We start from the raw sequence: 20,538 nt of genomic DNA on the forward strand, positions 1-20,538 counted from the left end.
CTCCCTGGAACCTTCTCTTCTCCAGGCTGAACAACCCCAACTCTCTCAGCCTGTCTCCATATATATATATATATATATATATATATATATGCACACACAAACATACATATTTTAATGGCAAGAAAAAGTGCCATGTGTTAGAGAGGCTCAGCCTCGTTTTGGAAATTACTTTTCCAGAGATAGTTTAATCAGTCTAAGAGTGGCTCATACGAAGGACACCATATCTGTGTAAAGAAAACAATCAAGTGCCATAGTGATCCCGGTGCCTGGTACAGCAGACCCAACATGGGTGGAGCAGCAGACACACAGTCTCCTTTGGAAAACCTGAGAAAATTATCTCCAGACCATATGCAAGGAAAGAGCGAGGCAGGACACGCAGCAGCAGCTACAGCCACTGTCCTGACCATCTGGCCATGGCTAGAACTGCTTGACTCAGCACAGGAGCAGACACCTCTTCCCAGAACCACATCAGAGGAAGACATGCTCCTTCCTGACAGCAAACCTGTCCAGGAGCAAAGGTGAAAGAGGGCTGAGGCTGGGCAGGAAAAGAGCACAGCACACCAGCAGCCGCCTCAGCAATGGCAGAGCAGTCCTACCATCAGCACCCACGGAGAAGCCTCCTGGTCCACAGGAAAAGCCTTGAGAAAAGCCCACAATCGACCAGACCCAAACGTGGAGGAAACCATCCAGTGCTGATTCCCCAGGCCAGAGCTGCTTGTCCCAACAGCTTTTTCTGCAAGCCCCCGGGGGACACATTCCGCCCTCAGTCCCTTGATGCTCTCCCTGCTCCCCTCAACCACTGCACCGCGGTGAGCAGGCATTTGGTTCCTATTTGGGTAGAAATGCTTCAGGGCATTCTGATTGTTAAAGGGTACAAAGTCAGCTTCATGCACTGGATTTGAACTGCACTTCACCAGCCTGAAGAAGGACTTAAGGGTATAGAGAAGGCAAAGACACTCAATATCTGCCAGAGCATCCCAACCTCAGGACCAGCCAGGTGCCTCAAGGGTGCAGGTAACGGGCACCCCCAGTCACTGCTGAAGTGCCACGATTCTGGTTGTGAATACACCTGAAAGACACATACACTTACCAGTTGGCCAGACCGTGTCTTCATTTCCCCAGGAGAAAGAGAGGAGGAATTAATTTCATCTTTCTTCCAGTCTGAGATGTCATGGTGTCCCCCCAGTTCTGCCCAGAGCAGCTCGGGCAGCCGCACTGGATCACCATGCTCAAGCACATGCCCGTGCTTTGTCTGGGAAAGTTCATTGAAGGCAAACACTTCATCACTGCCAAAAAATTTATTCTTGCCTGTAGCATCCCCTCCATGCCCTGCACGATCCTCCGTGAGGCTGATAAATCTTGGACTGTGCTCCCAGGTTCTCCTGGGGAAAGATCCACCCAGGAATGGTGAGGAGTTGTCATCTATCGATGTACAGTCAGGCTCATCCTCAGCACTGCGCTTGCTGCTCCTCCGACAGAAGAAGCCATAGACACCTTCCTCATCTTCCTCATCAACTGAACAGTGCATGGTCAGAAGCTCATCCTGCTGGCCTGGAGATGCAGGTGGCTTTGCTCGGTGGTCAGCGCTCCTCATCTCCATTGTCCATGGGCAGAAACCACCACCTGACAAAGGGAAAACTGTCAATACAAAACCATAATTTGTTAACAAAAGCCACCCAGAAGAGGTCATTTGTTTTGCTCTTCCTCATTTTTCTTTCCATCCCATTTGACTAGAAAAGGATGTAATGATCCTTACTCCAGGTATGTCCATACTTTACTCACTGGAGCATCCAGACCCTGCACCACTTGTTTCTGAGGTTGCAGCACGCTGCACAGCTCGGCTAGGCTGTCAGTCAGGTCAACAGGTGCTTTAAAATACCTCGTACACATTGGAACAACAGTAATTAGCAAAAGTTGCCCATTCTGGAGCAGTTCCATGTATGTTGTCCACTAACACACCTTCTGCAGAAGATGCTATCTATGCAATCGCGCTGGGACTGCTGCTCAACCTTCCCCCACCTTTGCTTCGTGTTCTCCATTTCTCTCTTAAAATAGAGAACTTTTTCCCTTTCAGAGGGAGCTTGTGTTTCATGTTATGCTCTTCCCACTGCCAGCAATGCAGCCCTGGGGGAAGAGATGGGGTCTGAAGGGGTCTTGGTGAGACCTCTTTCACCTGGGAGCTGTCTGAAGGTCTGTTTCAAGCCTGTGCAGAGCAGAAGATGCTGCCTCAGGCCTCCCGGGAGGAGCTGGGGCCGTGCCTTCTGCATGTGTAGGAGGAGAGACAGATGGTGATGGCTCCATCTCCTCCTGGGCACAGCAACAGCACTAGAAGAGCTCATCCCCCGCTGGTGCCAATGCTGGGGTGAGAATGGAGCATCATGGTGGCAGGATTCTGCCCGCCTGCATCTTCCTCACTGTCCCCAAGGCTCCTATTGACATTCAGCTCCCTCGCTTCGGTCTACAGCGCAAACAGCAGCTTCTCACACACAGAAGGCTCAGAGAGCCAGATGTGCCGAGGTGCCAGGCACAGGGAGGCTGTAACGCACTGAACAAAACCGTCCCTGTTCGCTTTCCTGCACGAGCGAACGGCTTTGAACTCTGAGTTGTGGGCAGAGGGTGACAAGGTTCAAGGAAAACAACCAGGGTGGAAATACCGAAGCTATCCTTCCCACATTGGTAAGTGCATTATTTTTTTTTATAGCTTTTTATTCTCACTAGGATCGAGAGCAAAATCTGGAGTGAACCCTGGAAACAAGGGTTTCCTTACTCCTGTCTCTCAGGGACGCGTCCCCTGCCACACACATGCCGAGCCCCCCCTGTTGACCCCCGCACAAGGTGACAGCAAAGCAACGCAGCGACCCTTATGTCTGCCAAAACCAGCAGCCCCACGGGTAGGAGCTCCCTGCCACACCGTTCCAATAGCGATATCATCCTCCGGTGTCTCCGCTGAGATACCTGCTTGGCTCGGCGCAGCGTGACCCATCCAGCTCCCCTTGGTGCCTGCAGGAAGGCTCATCCCCTCGCACCGAGCACCCCAAAGAGCAAACCCTTTGCCCCCACGCTCCCGGCACACAGCTTTGTCTCTGGGCAGAGCGAAAGACGACGGGAAGATGTAGCAGCCTCTGGTTTGACTACCAGCCTCTGCAGCCATTGCATCCGACACCCGTCCAGAAAGGCAAAGGTCAGGAATCATGGGTTGGTTCACTGTGCCAGCAGCCAACAGGTTCACTGGCAGAGTTGCTCTGTTTTTACTGGGAAAGTCGTTCCCTCGACCGTTACCTTCACCATCCATTCACTATAACGTACAATCCAGCATACAGAATATTAGCTTTAAAAGATTAGCCTTCAGGAAAAAAAAAAAAAAAAGAAAAGAAATCACCAAACTGGTAGGAGTGGGATGGATTGAGGTTGCCCTCAACTGGCAATTTTAGTTTAAAGCCCTCTTCATGAGCTTGGCAAGCCTTAGACCGAAGATGCTCTTCCCCTTCTCTGACAGATGGACCCCATAAGCCCCCAGTAGACCTGGTTTCTTAAAGCGAGTCCCATGGTCTAAGTAGCCGAACCCCTGGCTGTGCCACCAGTCCTGTAACCATGTGTTGACTCATCAGATTCAACTGGTCCACTGCAGACTGCACTGGGAACCAGCTGTCTAACTCCTCCTCAGCCACGCAGCCTCCTCACTGCCTCCTGCAGCTCAGTAGGAGTTCCTCCACCCGGAGAACACCTTTACAGGCAGTTATGCCGCCTATCGCTGCCCCAGGAGAAAGGTCGAGGCAGTTGGTACAGTCCGAGGTCTGCTCTGCAGCCTCTCCCTTCAACGGCTCCATCTGGGCAGAGCCATCGGCCACCACTGGGGTAGATGGTGCAGATCCTCCAGCTGGAGCTGCAGCCTTTGCTCTCCAACGAGTGCCCACCATTCTGCCTCCAGGGTCAGGTGGGATGAGTCCCCTTGACCTGTGCAGATGGTCATGGTATAGTGCCTGGTTGATCAGTTACGTGTCCTTCAAATCTCCCCCTCGGCCGGTGGAACACCCCTCCTTTGAAGAGGCGCCCTTCCTGCACGCCCTTCCGTGCAAACTGGAAATTTGAGCTTTATCCAAATAAAGTGTAATTACTAACTGCTGACTTGCATCCAGGAACACCTTCATTTGAGCGTTAGAGCTGCATTTTTAGTGCCGGTTCCCCCACAGTGCGTGGGAGGACCAGAGGCCAGACCCACTCTCCTGGAGAGCATCCTCACCACGGCTCAGAGCTGTCCACACTAAAAACCCCTTCACCGTTGCCAACCTGCCCCAGGCACCCAGGAAGCACAGACCCCCCAGCACCAACCGCTGCCTCCCCGAGACAGAATTTCAGGCCGTGCCCGCTCCCACCAGCCCCAGGTTGTGAGCTGGCTCCGTCTGAGAGCAAGGGCTTTTCTCTGTGGGCTGGAAAACAAAACCGAACCCACCACCCTTCATTTCTGGGCCATGAATGTGCCTTTCAGAACATTTGGACGCATTAGTTGGAGGTGGCGGTGGGGGGAACCACAACAAAAAAAATAAATAAAATCCCTGTGGGTGGGCTCACCCTTTCCTGGCCAAGCAGAACAGTCCAGGGGCGAGGGGCTTGAGCTGCCTCAGTTTCCCCCTCTGCTGCGGTTTGTAGGAGGAGGAAGGTTCAGAGCACACCTGCGTCCCCACAGCACAGGAAGGGAGGTCCCTCTTCCACCAGGACCTTTGGGCTTGAGAAAGGGAAGGTGGGTCCCTCCCAGCTGGAAAAGGAACATGGGGGTTGGAGGGCACCATTTCAGATCATCTCATTGACTGAAGAGGTATATTTGGAAGAGTCTGATTAACAAATGGGTATATGCCCATTATTTGTGCTTTAGCTGTTAAAATAGACGCAGAGAACTCTCAGTCAATCCCGCGACACAGCGTCTGCCGGTAAAAAGTGAGCCACCACCCCGTGCTGCCACGTCCGGTTGATAGCCAAGCCTCAAATACACCCGTGCAGCAGCTTCCACCATGCCCCTTGGTTCTTCTGTCACCTGGATGGCCCAACACTCGATTTTCTGACTTTAAATTACTTACAGTTCTTAAAAATTACAATAAAGAGTGAAGTCATTTTGGTTTTAGCAATCTTATCCAAAAAAAAGTTAATATTGATCGACATTCATGATACACAAAGTTTCACAAAACCCAAAACCCACAGAAAACACATCATCGTAGTCACTGGCAAAATCTTAATATTTTTAAGTCCCTCATTATTAGTCAGTCTGCGCTCGTGTTTACATTACACTTATTTTTGCTAAGTGAGAGGAGCATCCCCCTTGCACCAATGACAGGAAAGCTCCTGCAGACCACGAAGGAGGAGGAAGCAACAACTCATCTGCTCCACAAGCATCAGCAACGGGGCCCTGCGCCAACTGCTGACAACCCAGGGTGGGCTCAGACCGACTCTTCCAGGTGCAATAAATCGCTTCCAAGAGCAAAGCTAAATAGATTGCGAAACGATCAAGGTTTTTTTGACGCTTTTGATACCCTTGCTAACATCTCTCTTACTCATACGCAAGGCAAGCTACTTGGATGGCTCCAAAAGCAAGACTATCTTAAAATCTGCCATGCGTTTGTATAAGACCAACTTTAAAATGTTAAGTATCTAATAATCAGCCCCGACTCTGACTGTGCAAAAATAATCTTGAAATTTGCTCAGTTTTCCACCCACCAACGACTTGGGCAAAGGTGAAACTAATTGCGTTGAGCAATTGCTCTGCGATACGCAGACACATAGGAGTGCTTCAGAGCGCAAACGCATTAATTGACTAATGGATGGAAATGATCCAGAAGGTCTTAACGATTTCCTATTCACAATTCTCAGTTACTTTAATGTATATCTTATCATCTTGGGAGGAAAAAAAAAATAAAAGATTCTTAATGATTTCCCCACCACCACAGTAAACATGCTTTTAAAAAAGAAGAGACCGACCCCCGCCTCTCTACAACCTCCTTTCAGGTAGTTGTAGAGAGCAATAATGTCCTTTGTTGGATGAAAGTAATCTTCTTGCTCAAAATTGCATAAATATTTCAGAAAAGGCAGACCGAGTAGAGACCCTGTAGCACGAGCAGGTTGGGCACAATAGCATGAGTCTCTCCCCACATCGGTGATGGCTGAGGTTGGAAGCTCGGAACTCACCTCCCCAAGGCTCCCCGCGAGCAGCTGTCCTCGCTGAACAGAGGACACAAAGAACAGACTGCAGCATCCTAAAGCTCCTCTGATAAAGCAGGAAAAGCCAAGGGGAGAAAAAAAAACACCAAAAAAAAAAAACCCAAGAGAGAAAAAGCCAAGCTCTAAGGGACTGCAAGGTCGTGCCGCCCTCTTGTGACCAGCAGGATGTTTTGACCTTCCCCAGCCCAACCATGGAGAGCCCTAGAGCACAGTAAGACGTGTCCCTGCTGCCACCACCCACAAGCCAAGGCTCCTCAGCCAAGGTGCCAGGCTGCTGCAGGAGCGTTCCCACTGTCACCCCACAGCACAGCGTAAGAGCAGGGACATACATGAGGCGATTGCTTCATACTCCAGTAACAATCAGGATGGTTTTTAATCTCCATTCATTTACTGGGCCACCTTCCTACGAAGTTTTTCTCTCTCTTTACCCAGGCCTTACGTTGTCCCCTCCTATTTTAATCAGGGCACACTGAGTCGGAGAGCAGCTCTGAGCAAAAAGACCTGGGAGTCCTGTGGACAACAGGATGACCATGAGCCAGCAATGTGCCCTTGTGGCCAAGAAGACCAATTGCATCTCACAAAGAGCATGGCCAGCATGCCAAGGGAGGTCATCCTCACCCTCTACTCTGCCCTGGTGAGGCCCCATCTGCAGTATTGTGTCCAGTTCTGGGCTCCCCAGTTCAAGAAGGACAGGGAACTGCTGGAGGGGGTACAGCAGAGGGCTACGAAGATGATGAGGGGACTAGAACATCTCTCTTATGAGGAAAGGCTGAGGGACTTGGGTCTTTTTAGTCTGGAGAAGAGAAGACTGAAGGGGGATCTGATCAACGCCTATAAATACTTAAAGGGTGGGTGTCAAGAGGATGGGGCCAGACTTGTTTCAGTGGTGCCCAGTGACAGGACAAGAGGAAATGGGCACAAACTTGAACATAAGTTTCATCTAAACATGAGGGTGGCAGAGTCCTGGAACAGGCTGCCCACGGAGGTGGTGGAGTCTCCTCTGGGGACATTCAAACCCCGCCTGGACACGTTCCTGTGCAACCTGCTCTGGGTGGACCTGCTTTGGCAGGGGGTTGGACTAGATGATCTCCAGAGGTCCCTTCCAGCCCCATATCATTCTGTGATTCTCCGAGTCCCAGTAAGGACCCCTTGGGCAGACCTGTCTCCATTAAGGGGTGACCGAGACCTTCTTCCCCTGAAGCTACAGGTAAGGAAAGAGTGGTTGCCTGCACAAATACCAATTTACAGGTAAAGCAGCACAGCTGGCCACTGCCCTTAGTAGAATCTGGGACCAGACAGGAGCACAGGCAAGATTTAAGCACGAGCAAACTGATGTCAGGGCTCGGCTTCGATGGGTTCTGACGTGTCTTGCTCGGTGTCGGGCCAGGGAGAAGTGCTGGGCAGGGATTTGGGGAGGTTTTCCCCCTTCTGTCCTGCTGCTGTTATCAATACACAGCTCCCCTTCAGCATCTCATCCCTGCAGAACCTGAGGGTTTCTGGCACTTGGGGCATCTCTCTCATGGACCTGTAACAAGAACTTGAGGGCTTTTTTTTTTTTTTCCTCTCCACAGAATGCAGAAGTCCTGATCTCCTACAGCCCTGCCCGGCGTGGGACGACGGCCCAACGTACACAGATCAGAGCTTGCTCTGGTCCTCGCTCCAAGAAAACATTAGCACGACTGGCTACAACGTAAGAACATCAAATATTTACACGCATTTGAACAGCGGCACGTCTTCTAGCAGAGGGAGAAAGGATTTACACCCACCCCGGTGCTTCTACCAACATCTATTAACTCACTGATGCACAGACACACAAATCAAATGTTCAAAAGCACTCCATGGGCACAGCAGTAGAGAATCCAGCTGTTTTTCTGCCCCACCTTCTTCTAATTCACTCCAAACTCCCAGGCTGTATAAAAATGATGCCTTTCTTTGTCCAAATATTGGCAGGATCCCTTTGGAGTGTCTCCGGGCTTTAGGAGAGGCTCTGCCAGCCGAAGGTGCTGCCTCCCACCCACACCCCCATTCTTCACCACTAACCAGAGATTCAGCCTGCTCCGTGCTTTTAATCCACCACTGCCCACACGCCTTTCAGTGTGTTTTAATTTATAAATTTTAAAGTTAAAACAAATAAATTCTTGTTTCACTGGTATTAAATAGATCAAAATTAAATTCGAACACATACAACAACTTCAGTTGACAAACAGTATGAAAACAACAACAAAAAAAATCTTAGTAGGAAAGAAAGTCTGGTTTATACATCAGAAAATCATCCAATTCCTTTACAGAAAAGTTAAAACACTTCATTAAAGGCAAGACATCCGCTTTTCTCCTTGCTACCCTTCCCTCAGCCGGCTTTAAACGAGAAGGAAGAGAGGTTTTTTTTCCCTTGGAAAGCATCGACAATTGAGTTATCACATACATTTTCATAACAAACTAAAGATCTGCGTTGCGGTTATAAGGATCCCTTACCCACGTTCATTTTTGGAGGAACAGGGTCTGTAACCGGCTGAACGCGATGAAGTACCATTCAATGAACAGGGGACTCTCGGCGCTCTCAAGTAATACCGTCATTTCAAAGGAATATCATCAACACGAATTCTAGGCAGTCTGCGAATATCAAATAAGCTTGATTCTATTTCACTTGCCTAAACCTAAAATTTTTCAGTCGTGCTTTAACGTGCCCACATCTAGTTTGCTTTGGGAACTACTCGTTTGCTGGGGGACAAGCCAATTCAATAAAAGCAGTGGCTCTACAGAACATCCAAGTGTGGCTGAGGAACAAACTAAATTGGCTTCTTAATTATTCTAAGTCACGTAAGACGGTTAATCTTCAATCAATCGATCTGACGCTCATTTCCACTGATGCTCAGCACTTGCTCTCTCCTTTTTAAGCAATTACATTCTACTTATAAAAAGGGCTACATTTTTTCAATAGATTATCACCTTCGAGTTAAAAGGCCAAGTCACTCTTAGCAAAGCGCTTCCAGAACCGATTATAACACTGTAGTGGGGAAATTGTTTTTGACAAGTTATACTGCGTGCTTTTAAGCGAGCTGGCATCAGGCACAGCTAAGAGGACGGAAAGCTGAGAGAAGCAAAGTGAATCAGGCAATGAGCTACGGCAACTGCAACTCCTGGCCGAGGACATTCACGTCCTCTACTCTCTGCTACAGGAAACGACGATTTAAAAACCCACCGTACATAAGACACGTAACTTTATTCAACTGGAGGCATGAAAACTCAGAAAATCCAGGTTCCTACCTGCATCCTGCCAGCTAAAACCTTGGGGCAAGTTACATCTTTAGTGATATAAATCCACTTTTTTTTTTTTTTTAAAGTTTTAGAAGATGATGGCTTCCGTACTAAAAAAGGATCGCCATGAGTCAAAACTCAACCACACCTTCACCATATAACCAGTAGATTTCTGCCTGCTCTTCCTGATTAAAAACACCTCTTGACTAGAAACTTAGGTGACCAATTGAAAAGTAAATCTAGTTAAAATAAAAATAATTTTCTTCTCTCTTATATAAGCCAAGAGCAATGTTACAGAACAAACCAGGATGAGACTTTATCTAAATCAAAAAGCAAGGAAAAAGTTGGGATTTTAATTCCTCTTAAAAATAATTTTCCTTCATTTCAAAAAGATACAGGATCAATTAAATGTTACTCTGATTATCTTTCAGATATAATACCAGCTTAAGTCACAAGACACTACAGAGATAGAATTCCAAGACTTTCTCTAAAAGTATGGTTAAATTCTTGTGCTGCAGTAGGAAAGAAAGATTTGCTTCCAAGAATCCCCCTGTAGCCATCAATAGCTTTACTATCTACTTCCCTTGAATATTTCTTTTCAGCTTCATAAAGCTAAACTAATGTTCAAATACATGGAAAAGCGTGCACTTAAAAAGAAAAAAATCACTTTTCATACCAGTAATAATTTAATGGAAGTTTAAAAATTCCCTATTTCCATTTTATACCCACGTGTATGAAACACTCCAGGTCCTCTTGCAGCACCTGAGAACGGCCACAGACCATGGCATAAGGAAGGCAGCAGGGAAAAGCCATCACCTTCACACGTACTTGCTGGTAACAACCATTCCACAGCAAAGCTGGGGCCCTGCAGGGACAAACTGATTTTTCCTTCCCTCTTTCTCCACTCCCAGAAATGCAAAAATGTACTTTTAAGCTGCACATTTAGAAATTTCCATCCCAACTGTTCAAATATTTATAGCGCTTACAGCAGAAACTGTACTTTCATACATAAATATAAGTTAGGCATATTTGCACATCAGCAGGATCCACGGACATCAGTTTCAGGTTTATCTGCATTACTACAGGAAAGAAAAAAAAATAAAAATGCTCCTTTTCAGGAAAAGTAACATTTTAACAGCAGCTTTTTCCACCCCCAGATGTTTCAAAGCTCTCTCCTTGAATTGCTTACTGAAAATAACGGACAAGATAAATAATTTCTGCACAGTTTTCAAAAAGCAATTCTCCAGGTCTCAAAAGCTATGCCGAAATACAAATGACACACTTGTACACCTGGGGATGGTTCTCCAGGAAAGGTACATAAGTGCACCTACAGGGAATTGGAGAAGAAAACCTCCTGCCCTTTTTAATAAAGTATTAAGGAAAAAAAAAAAAAGCAAAAAAACCAACAACAACAAAAAAAACCCACCTATAGAAAAGTTTCTCACATCCAAGTACAAAGAAACAATATGCAAATTTGTATGCATTTATGCTGAAACGCTGTCCATGTAAACAACCAAATGAAAAGTCACATACAAACAGTTAAGACCGGAATTCATATCCTACTTCATAGCAGCCACCACCTTCATCATCGTTTAGTTTCCTTCCTCCAACCTATTTTAAAACTTTGGGGCATACGTCCTGGTGTGGTACGTTAGCACCCAAAGACCGCGGTATCAAAACCTCAACTTATTTCACACAATCTTTTATATATATATATTATTTTTTTTTCCACTTGGTACTCTCCAGAGAAATTTCCATTCTCAATATACAGAGTGACAGCTAAGTCCCTGTTGCAAACCAGTCTTAACTCTTTCTCCAGGACTTTCAACTCTCTAATCTCTGGTCACATGAAAAGATTTCTAACTATCCCATGTAAACACGCTCCCTCTCCCGCAACACATGGATTAGCCAGTGTTACTCCGGTGTTGAAGGCATTTGGCTGAAATGCTCTTTCTTGACATATGAAGGGATGAAACATAAATACACAACACAAGAATATGAGCAAAGGCAGCTCCCATCCACCCAGCTCCAGTTAATTGAAAATGGACCCAACTTTTTTTGCTGAAATCTGATTTCAAAGTGAAAAGCTCACAGTCCTATGATGCACTATATATACATTTCACCACTCTGTAAGTGAACGAAAAAGGAGTCAAACATATTTCCTCCCTACCCAACGCGTAACAGCAATGAAGTTCTATTATTTCATAAGGCATATTCATCTTCAGTGAGAATCCAAGCATAGGCAAGAATTCTGCCAAGTCGTGCGATCCTGTAAGTTCGTCTTCATCTACCCAACATCTGGAAATTCCAGTAATTCCCACTCTGTTCCTCAGCCAGAATAATCCCTGTGACAGTGGGCATTTTTTATTTAACACAACAAAAGAGCAGGGCTAAATAAAAAACCCCTCAGCAGCTGGACCTCTGTATCTTTCAAAAAGAGGGACACACAAACGACCAATTTTTGCAGTTCTCTGGCTTTATCCCATAACCTGCCTTTTTACAATATCTCTATATATATAAATTAGAAGGAGATAAAGCCAACGATTAACTGCAGCAGCGTTCATGAAAAAACTTCAGTCCGTATTACAGAGTCTCTTCTGATCGGAGATCACTGAGGTGTAAAGGTGAGAATCATCCAGCTGATAACAAAGTAGAAGAGGAAGATGGGGTACACAACAAGAGCTTTGCGGTTCGGAGGCTGACTGTCTGCCAGGAAAGCTGTAGATGCTGGGGAAAAAGAAAAATACTTGGAAGTGTGAGCAGCATAAAACTAAAAGTCTAAGATCCACTGCAGATGTTAACAGATTTGAATTACGATCTGCATTACAGTTATGTTGAAAGAGAAAAGAGAGTAATCCGTTGCTCAACCAACGGTCTATAATCATCAAATAAAACTTTATCATATGGATAGGTGAATGCTGATTAATGTTCTGTAACAAGAGTCATACTTACAGATTAAGAACAGGAGAAATACTGCAAATGCATCTGTACGAAATTAGCATTTTCTAATAGCATTTATAACATAACATAGATCACGGAATAAAATACCCATTAGTCTCACATGGGCTTTAATATTAAATTATCATCCTTCTGCCAAAGGCAATTTGCATATGACCATGAAAATCAGCAGGAGCACAGACAGAGGCTGAATCTCTGCCAACAAAGGATGGGAAGAACCATTTCTACAATAATTCAGCAGCCTAGGAAAAGATCTTAAACTAAAATTCCCATCGGCTTCACCCAATGGAATGCTTGCAGATCTACCTCCCTAAGCAGCATGCGAAATTAATATATTATATAATGCAAAAAGGTACTTACCTAATGTTGACCAACCAAACATTGCTACGACTACAATAAGCCGTATAATGAAGCTGACAGTCCCAGAACCTGCCAGCAGAACCAGCCTGCAGACCAGCATCGCCACTGTCAGAGGCAGGACACAGTAACCCAGAACGCACAGGCTCTGAAAAAAAGATCTGGAATGGAGAGACAGAAATGGGGAAAAAAGTAGTCAAACCAAAGGACTGCAGAGACTCCAGGCATTGGGAGCATTTTAACTGCTACTAAATAACCCAGCACTCACATAGTTCCTCCGAGAAGCTTTGAGTTTAGTGTGATGACAACTGCGCCAAACCAGATGATGACAAACACCTCAGCAAACTGGGGCCCTCCGTCGTCTTTACTGTCTGCTGATCCACCCTGAAGCATCCTGTTGTAGGTAACAGATAAAAGGAATCATTTGCAATCGACAACCTGAGTTTTCACAGACTTGGAGTAGACAGCAGAACAGGAGCCCGAAACATTGATTTCCAATTAAGCTTTAGACCAATCATTTTTCATCTGTTATTTTTAGTAGTATCCTCAATTTTGTATAGAAAACGAAAATGACTGTGGCTCAACTGAGGGTATTTCAGTCCATTTGTTTACTTGTTTTGCAGACAGGGTAAGCATATAGAGGAGAATAAAACCATAGACAACAGGCTAAAAGATGAAAATTAAAGTACTAAAACTCTGGTAAACTCTCAAAGCAGGCAGTATAGTGCACGGTAAAACATGAAAGCCTTAAGGAAAGCTCATAACAACTACAGGACACAAGCAACATAAAGCCTGGGAAATTGAGCATGCATTGATTTCAATACTTAAATCACACTGCATACTTCTGCTAAAGCTTTACCAACGTTTTACTGGATGGTTTCTGTACATTGAGTACACAAGTGCACCTCCATTTGTTGATATCACTAACACTTCCATCCTGCCACAGGCAGATCTGCACACATATGCTCCAGTGGAGCATGAGAAACTCCTGGGAGCCACCATCGTCTCCCATCTATGAACTCCTACAACAGCCTCTCTTTTTCCATCGCTTCTCCAGGATATGTAGCACATAACACTGCAGCTCTCTAACTAAGGTTTTAGGGTCAAAATCGGCCAAACGCATCAGAATCAAGGACAACGTGAATCAGGATAAAATAAATTATTTTCAATAAAATCATTCTTAAGAGAGGGGACTAGGAGGAGTTCAGCTTTAAATCCTAAATTTAAAGAAGGGAGGTCCTAATGGGCTTGAAGTGTCACAAACACATTCTATAAGAAAATGTAAACAGGCAGTGTTTGCGGAAGACCAGAGAAGGATCAGATGAACTTGATCTCAACATATGTAATCAGAAAGTTTTAATTTCTCATTTCTCCAAAGTAAAAGACTGTAAAAAACCCAAATCCACCCACCCACTATAGGTACTTACAGTGCAAGTGAGACACAAAGCACCAAAGGGCCCCAAAGATCCCCTGCAGGTAAAGGAAAAAATAAAATCATAAATATCATTTAGATGACAGATAGAATGATGCTGTTTCATTTTATTGGGAGTAATAAAGCTCCTTTTCCAACTCCCAATGTATTACTTTCCATATTACATTTTCTTAAAATTTTCTTATTTAGCATCTTACACCATATTCTATAACATAATTTATTCAAAGCCTGCCTACTGTTAAAGCTACCTCGTCTACATACTCTGGCACACGTTCCCCCTTTAAAGAGCTTTGGCAACACTCCAGTTTTTCACGTTTGCTATTCAGCGTTCTACAACAGCAGAAAGAACATGGAACAGACACTGCTGAATCCCTCTTCCCATTAACTCCTCCTTCTCCAACATAGGCAAAGCGTTGGCAAAACATCCTTTCAACATTTTGAAATTCTTCTCATACGTACAGTCTCTGAGGAGCGCGCTACTCTTCTTTGGATACATGACATGGACAAATTTCTTCCCAACGGCCTTCAGATCTCTCATCTGAAATAAAGAAGGAACACTTTAATTTATCCGTTCATAAAAATTACAGTTCACAACTAAAAGTCAAAAGATAGAAGTAAAGCAGTATCAATGGCAAATCAAGACACGATCCAATCCAAAGATTTCTGTAGCATCCTCTGCAATAAACAATGCCATCTTCTTCTAAATTCCTTAACGACCACAATACTATATCTTTTAATAACACCCAATCAAGACCCATAATTTGTTTGCTCCTCTAGGAAAAGAAAATTAATGAAGAATCCTATTAGTCATGACAGTTTTTTTCCAAGCTCCATCTGAGGCCTTTACCCTTGCAAAGATTTTAAGATCACAGAGAGATTTTAGGACTGTTATTCAGATGGGTTTTGACCTACAATAATTCATTTTACATGGCTAGTTCTAAAAAAAAAATCCCCAAACTTACAGTGAAGTACAAGTCACATAGACTTATGTAAAAATACAGTTTTTGTTTAACGGTTGGCCAAAGACATTCAGAAAAACACTGTTTTATTACAGACAGAGGCATAGACTCACAATAGTATCCCTAACAGGCTCGTCCAGTGTGGAGTAGTCTTCATCGGGAGAGTGGGATCCCACAGGAACAGTAATCTCCCCTTCCACTGGAATGTCTTCAGATATTGACACATCTGCGAGACCTGCAAACTAAATGTTTTTTAAAACCTTTAGAAAGGAAGAAATACAAACCAGCTTATACTCATTTCAGCTGTTTCTTAACTGGGTTTAGGATGAAAACAGCTGCTCAGAATTCAAAGATACGACACTTGATAACACATTCAAGAACAGAGCCCAGCTGTTGTCTGCTCAATTTAAACAGCTCACGGTCTAAAGAGGCGAGTAGACATGCATAAGCAAAGCATTTCTGTTTCCTTCAGTAACTCCCAGTAACCTGCTTTCTGTCCATTCTTTAGACAGCAATAGCTGATGGAAATAAAAAGCTTGTTTGTGTTTTTTAAGTAACGTAATGCCTGCCAGATGTACAGCCACACCAACGCACAGGAGTACACTGTCTTTCATGGACTCTGTGGGGAAACCACTCACGAGAAACTGTACAGACATCTATAACCTGAGCACAAAGTCAAGGCTGTTAAGCACTGAATGCTAACACAAATTATTTCCGCCACCCAAGCAGCAGGTTAAAGCACTCGAGTTCCCACAGATGTAAGCAAACAGAGAACAGCCCGACCGGTTCCACGGCGAACTCTGGGGCAGACGGGGCAGGGGACAAGCCGCAGGGAAGGAGCTGTCGGAGGCCGACAGCTCCCTGTTCCCGCCCTCCCCGCCAGTCGGCGGCCGCCGAGGCCTGCCAGCTCCCCCCGCAGCCTGCCCCTGCTCTGGGGAGGGAGGGCCGAGTGCCCCGGCCCGGCCGGCTCCCCGAGCCCAGAGAGCCCGGAGCTCCGGGGGCACCGCCGGTCCGCAGCCTCAACCCCGCAGCCGAGCTCCGCCGGGCCTCCCGGAGGACCAGGATAACCGCCCCACTCACCAACGGGCCACCGCCACCGCTCCCCTCCGCCGCCGCCATCTTGGCTGCCCAGGCGACGTGGAGGCCGTACCTACGTCATCACCGTGCGCCGCGACCGCTGGCGCGTCACGCGCCGCCGAGGGGCGTCCATGGCAACGGGGGCGGGAACCCACCCGCCCCGCCCCGCCCCGCCGGCAGGGGGCGCCCTCGCCGCGCTCGGGGCCCGGGGCGAGGGGCGGCGGCGGCGGCGGCGGGACGGGAGGCACCGAGGGGGGGGGGACGGGACTGCCCGGGGCCGGCCCCGCCGAACTACAAATCCCGGCAGCGGTGGGGCGGCCGGAAGCGGGGGTCGGGTTGGCGGGGGTCGCATCGTCTCCAGCGCAACGGCCCAGCGCGGCCCGGCCCCCGCAGGCAAACAGGCAGGCAGGGCAGGGCCGGGGCGGGGCCGGGGCGGCGGCATGGCCGCCCGGGGCGGAGGGAGGGGGCCGTAGCCGCGCCCGCAGCGCGGCGGTGGCGGCGGCGGCGGCGGCGGCGGGAGGAGCGGCCGCCGAGGAGCCATGGGGCACCCGCCGCTGGAGTTCAGCGACTGCTACCTGGACAGCCCCGACTTCCGAGAGCGGCTGAAGTGCTACGAGCAGGAGCTGGAGCGGACCAACAAGTTCATCAAGGAGGTGATCAAGGACGGCAACGCGCTCATCGCCGCCATACGGGGTGAGCGAGGCGGCGGAGGGGCGGGGGGCCCGGCGTTCTCCAGCCTGGAGGGGAGCGGGAAGGGCCCGGGGGACCGCGTCCTGCCCGTCACCGCCGGGGATGTGCCGTATCGGTACCGGCGCTGGTCCGGGGATGGGGCCTCTGCATGGCCGCCCCGGCAGCAGCCGGCGCCTCTCCGCCCGCGGCTGAACGGGGTTTCTCCTTGAACACAACCCTGCAGACGTGTTTCTGGAAGCCCGCCTTCGGCTTGGCTCCCAGGGAGCCTCCTGTCCCCGTACCCCGATGCTTGGCAGCTGCTTCCATTGCCTCCTGTCCCCGTAGCCCGGCGCTTGGCAGCTGCCTTCATCACCAGCATGGCATCGGGGTGGGCTGGCAAGGCCATGGATGGCGAGTTCTGCCTCCCGTCACGCCTGGGTGTCCGTCCGGAGGTGGCCCCGCACGGGGACAGGTTGGACTCCATCATCTGGGTGAGCTGGGCTGACACCGCCAGTGTCGCAGAGCATCGGCCGCTGAGCCGGTTGAGCTCTCCCAGGCACCACCTTCGTTTAAGGAGAATAATCTCGTGTTTAGGGAAGACGCTGGATTATTTTGCTTCGGCAAAGAATGGGTGGAGCGTGGCCAGGGCAGCATGGGTCACCTCGTCACCCAGCCCTGCTTCCCTGGGGTGGCCCGCTGCGAGAATGAGAGGGCTCCATCCAGAGATACTCCTTAGTCCTTCTTTTGTTATGGGTAAATTCTTCTCTCTTTTTTTTTTTTTTAACAATGATGAGAATTTTTTACAATTAAACGTCGATTCCAGTGTGGACTTTAAGGGAGTCACTTGTTCAGAAGTGCTGTCTGGGACCATCAGAGGTACCTGGGCCAGGTTGTGTCATCTGAAACCACACAGTCCTGCGTGTTTGACGCTTTAATGACCTGTTCTTCTGCTTAGATTCTCCCCTCCCCCCCCAAAAAACAAAAAAAAAAAACCCTGTAGGTATATTTTTCCTGTGTCATCTCTCATGTCTAATCTGCTTTTATGAATGTGCATAAAAATATGGCCAAAGGTGTACGGCAGCACAGCAGCTATGAACGCTGCGCTTGCATCAGCCCAAGTGAAGACAAATTAAAAAAAATTAGCGGGGCGGCCTCTGATCATGCGCTGTTTTTCTTGCCAGCTGGTTGGTTTTTAGTTGGTATTAATAGGTTTAGCGGCTGCCCTTTTGTTAAGAATAATTCAGAGCTTCCTCGTTATCAAGGCCGTGGCTGGAATAGCCTGTGTTTGCCCATCTGGAAAACAGCGAAGACAAAAGCTGGTGTGACTGAGACAGCAGACGTCGTAGGGCTGTAAGATGCTAAAATGTACTACAAAAAAAACCAAATCCCAAATCTCTGCTCAGTCCCGGGAAAAAAAAATAAAACTAAAATGAAAACCAAAACGATTTGAACAAGCCTGCTTGTTGATGTAAATACTTTGCTTTTTCTTCATCGCTTTGGTCAAAACTGTTTCCTTTTTTAATGTTTGTAAACACTAATGTTGCGCTTGGAGTAGGGATGTGAGGGGATTTTGCTGGGTCAGCAGACCTGTCCCTGCAGTGAGACTGGCCAAAGAGGAAGGGAAGAAGTAGAAGGAAACTGAGTCCACCCAGACAGCACAGATAACCCCCCAGAACTGAGGAAAGCCCACATTTCTTGCCTGAAATCCTGTGGGGGTGGTTTTGTGCTGGTTTGTTTTTTTAAGAGCGCAGCTGAACCAGAGGGCAGGGGGGTGGTCTGGCAGAGCAGGCTGCTGGGCACAGCACCCCTTCCCATTCAGTTAACAAATAACTAAAAAATAAAAATAAATATTCTAGGATTTCCTCTCTGAATCCTGTCCACTTGGGAGTGTGGGTAGGAATTTGGGGCTACTCACTGTCCGTTGTCTAAACACCTTGGGCTGATGTAAGTCCTGGTTCCTGGTCGGGGACAGCGGTGGCTGATGATTCATTTCTGTTCCTTGGCAACGCTGTGGGATGGATCTATCCCACAATAACTCGGAAGCAAAGGTGATGATAGTTTTACCAGGAGAGAGAGTGAGATTTCTTCATCAAGGGTAGAGGGTTAATTATGGTGATTGTTCCAGTTGGACTTGTTATCTGTCCAGAGGTCCTATCCTCCGCCTTACCCTTTTAATGGGTGAGGCACCCTCTTGGTTAAACCTTTGGCCAAACTGTTCCAAGCTATTGACTCACTCCCTGAGTTCAGACCTCTGCTGACTTTACAGATGTATATATTGTCTGCCTGTTTGCTGATTAATTAATGAATAAACTCCAGAGTAAGATTTAAAGCAAATCAGTCCCCCGTTTTGCTTGGACTTGTAGACATGTCAGACACCTGCTGTCTCCAGCTGGCCGGCCCTTCAGCCTGACGCCGCGATGGGAAACTGCCGAACAAAAGACTCGGGTGCAGCACGGTCTGGATACAAACACATGCACCCGCGTAAATTATGCAAACGCAGCAATGCTCTTGCAGGCTTCCAAAAAAAGAAATGCAGTTCCCTATTCCCTATTGCGGGGAAAATAGGCTCTGCTGGACTTTAGGTGATTTGCCATAAACACAGCCCACACTTAGACTCAAAAACCAGCCCAAAGCTGTCTTTTATCTTCCATTTGCCAAGTAATAGGGGAAAAAAGTGAGTGTGACTTTCTGTGGGGTTCTGCAGGACCATCAATTCATGTTCCGGGTGAAGCCGGGTGGTTTTGAGTCGTCCGTGATACGGGGAGCACTTATGTTGTTCTTTTCTTGGCTGCTGGCAGTGTTCTTATTAAAAGTGCCCAGGCAGTTAAAGTTGTGTCAGCCTACTTGCTGGGTAGTAAAATATTAGGAGTGTTCCATCAGAGTATCTAGAAGGTAAAAAATTAAAAAAAACACTTGGTATCATTTTATTATGTCAGCAGCTCAAGCCAGGCATCCGACACCTAATAAGTGCTACTTCAATGACTTCTATTTGGAGGTTTTTGGATGTCTTTTGACTTTTTTGTAGCCCTTTTACTGGTAGATTAATTCACCATAATTGTCTTTGTAGAAAATTAATATGTGAACGTGGGCGCAAATTTTTTAAACAAGTCATTCAAGTACCATGGAATTGTAAATGCGTAATATTAAATGTTTCCAGTAGTATATGTCTAGCTGGTAGGTGCGGGTTTTAATTAAACAGATTGCTTGTTTTACAAATGCACGTACTCCCTTCCATTTCCCAGTTTTTAAGCCCATCCGCTCCATCCTGTCCGTGGTCAGGGATGGCGAGCGGTGAATCACTGCGAGTGTGACCTGGCTGTGATGTACTGCGGCCAGCAGTTTTAAGGCAGCCACATCTCTACTCCAGACTTTTTTACTGGTATTTATACCCAGTGGTCTGGTGGCTTGCTGTGACCCGTGCCCTTCCTCAGAGGAGAATTCCTCTTGATCTGGATGAAGAGTCGTTTAATCCCTTTCCCTCGGTGATTCCCACGTGTGGCACGCACCAGTGGCGCAGGCGCCTGGCGCTTTCTCAAGGAGTGAAAGCTCAGGGGAACCCTGCTTGTGGGTGTCCACCCGCTATCCTGGAGAAGAGGAGAGGCGAGTCCCCCCTTCCCATAGGAG

The 20,538-nt window shown here is 47.4% G+C and overlaps 3 protein-coding genes across 4 annotated transcripts in view; 1 reads left to right on the forward strand and 2 right to left on the reverse strand.

The window, feature by feature from the left end:
• Positions 1-1,600, reverse strand: part of STARD8 (StAR related lipid transfer domain containing 8) — a 74,956-nt gene extending 73,356 nt beyond the window's left edge. The window contains exon 1 of the mRNA XM_074147086.1: positions 1,091-1,600. Coding sequence (XP_074003187.1) covers positions 1,091-1,600 — 510 coding nt within the window. The remainder of the gene's footprint in view (positions 1-1,090) is intronic.
• Positions 1,601-8,292: 6,692 nt separating this feature from the next.
• On the reverse strand, positions 8,293-16,308 carry YIPF6 (Yip1 domain family member 6). The gene is made up of 7 exons (XM_074147976.1): positions 16,249-16,308; positions 15,282-15,410; positions 14,669-14,747; positions 14,205-14,247; positions 13,046-13,171; positions 12,781-12,938; positions 8,293-12,189 (listed from the first exon to the last, which is right to left on the reverse strand). Exons 1-7 carry the CDS (start codon positions 16,285-16,287, stop codon positions 12,071-12,073), a joined length of 693 nt encoding a protein of 230 aa, XP_074004077.1. The 5' UTR covers positions 16,288-16,308; the 3' UTR covers positions 8,293-12,070.
• A 452-nt stretch (positions 16,309-16,760) lies between these two features.
• Positions 16,761-20,538, forward strand: part of OPHN1 (oligophrenin 1) — a 63,743-nt gene continuing 59,965 nt past the window's right edge. Inside the window, exon 1 of one of the 2 annotated variants that reach the window (XM_074147120.1) lies at positions 16,761-16,938. In XM_074147120.1, the coding sequence (XP_074003221.1) occupies positions 16,785-16,938 (154 nt within the window). In that variant the 5' untranslated portion in view covers positions 16,761-16,784. The remainder of the gene's footprint in view (positions 16,939-20,538) is intronic. The other variant, XM_074147121.1, reaches the window with a different exon arrangement.

The sequence above is a fragment of the Numenius arquata genome, chromosome 5 (assembly GCF_964106895.1).
Source record: "Numenius arquata chromosome 5, bNumArq3.hap1.1, whole genome shotgun sequence".
In the NCBI taxonomy this organism is placed as follows: Eukaryota; Metazoa; Chordata; class Aves; order Charadriiformes; family Scolopacidae; genus Numenius; species Numenius arquata.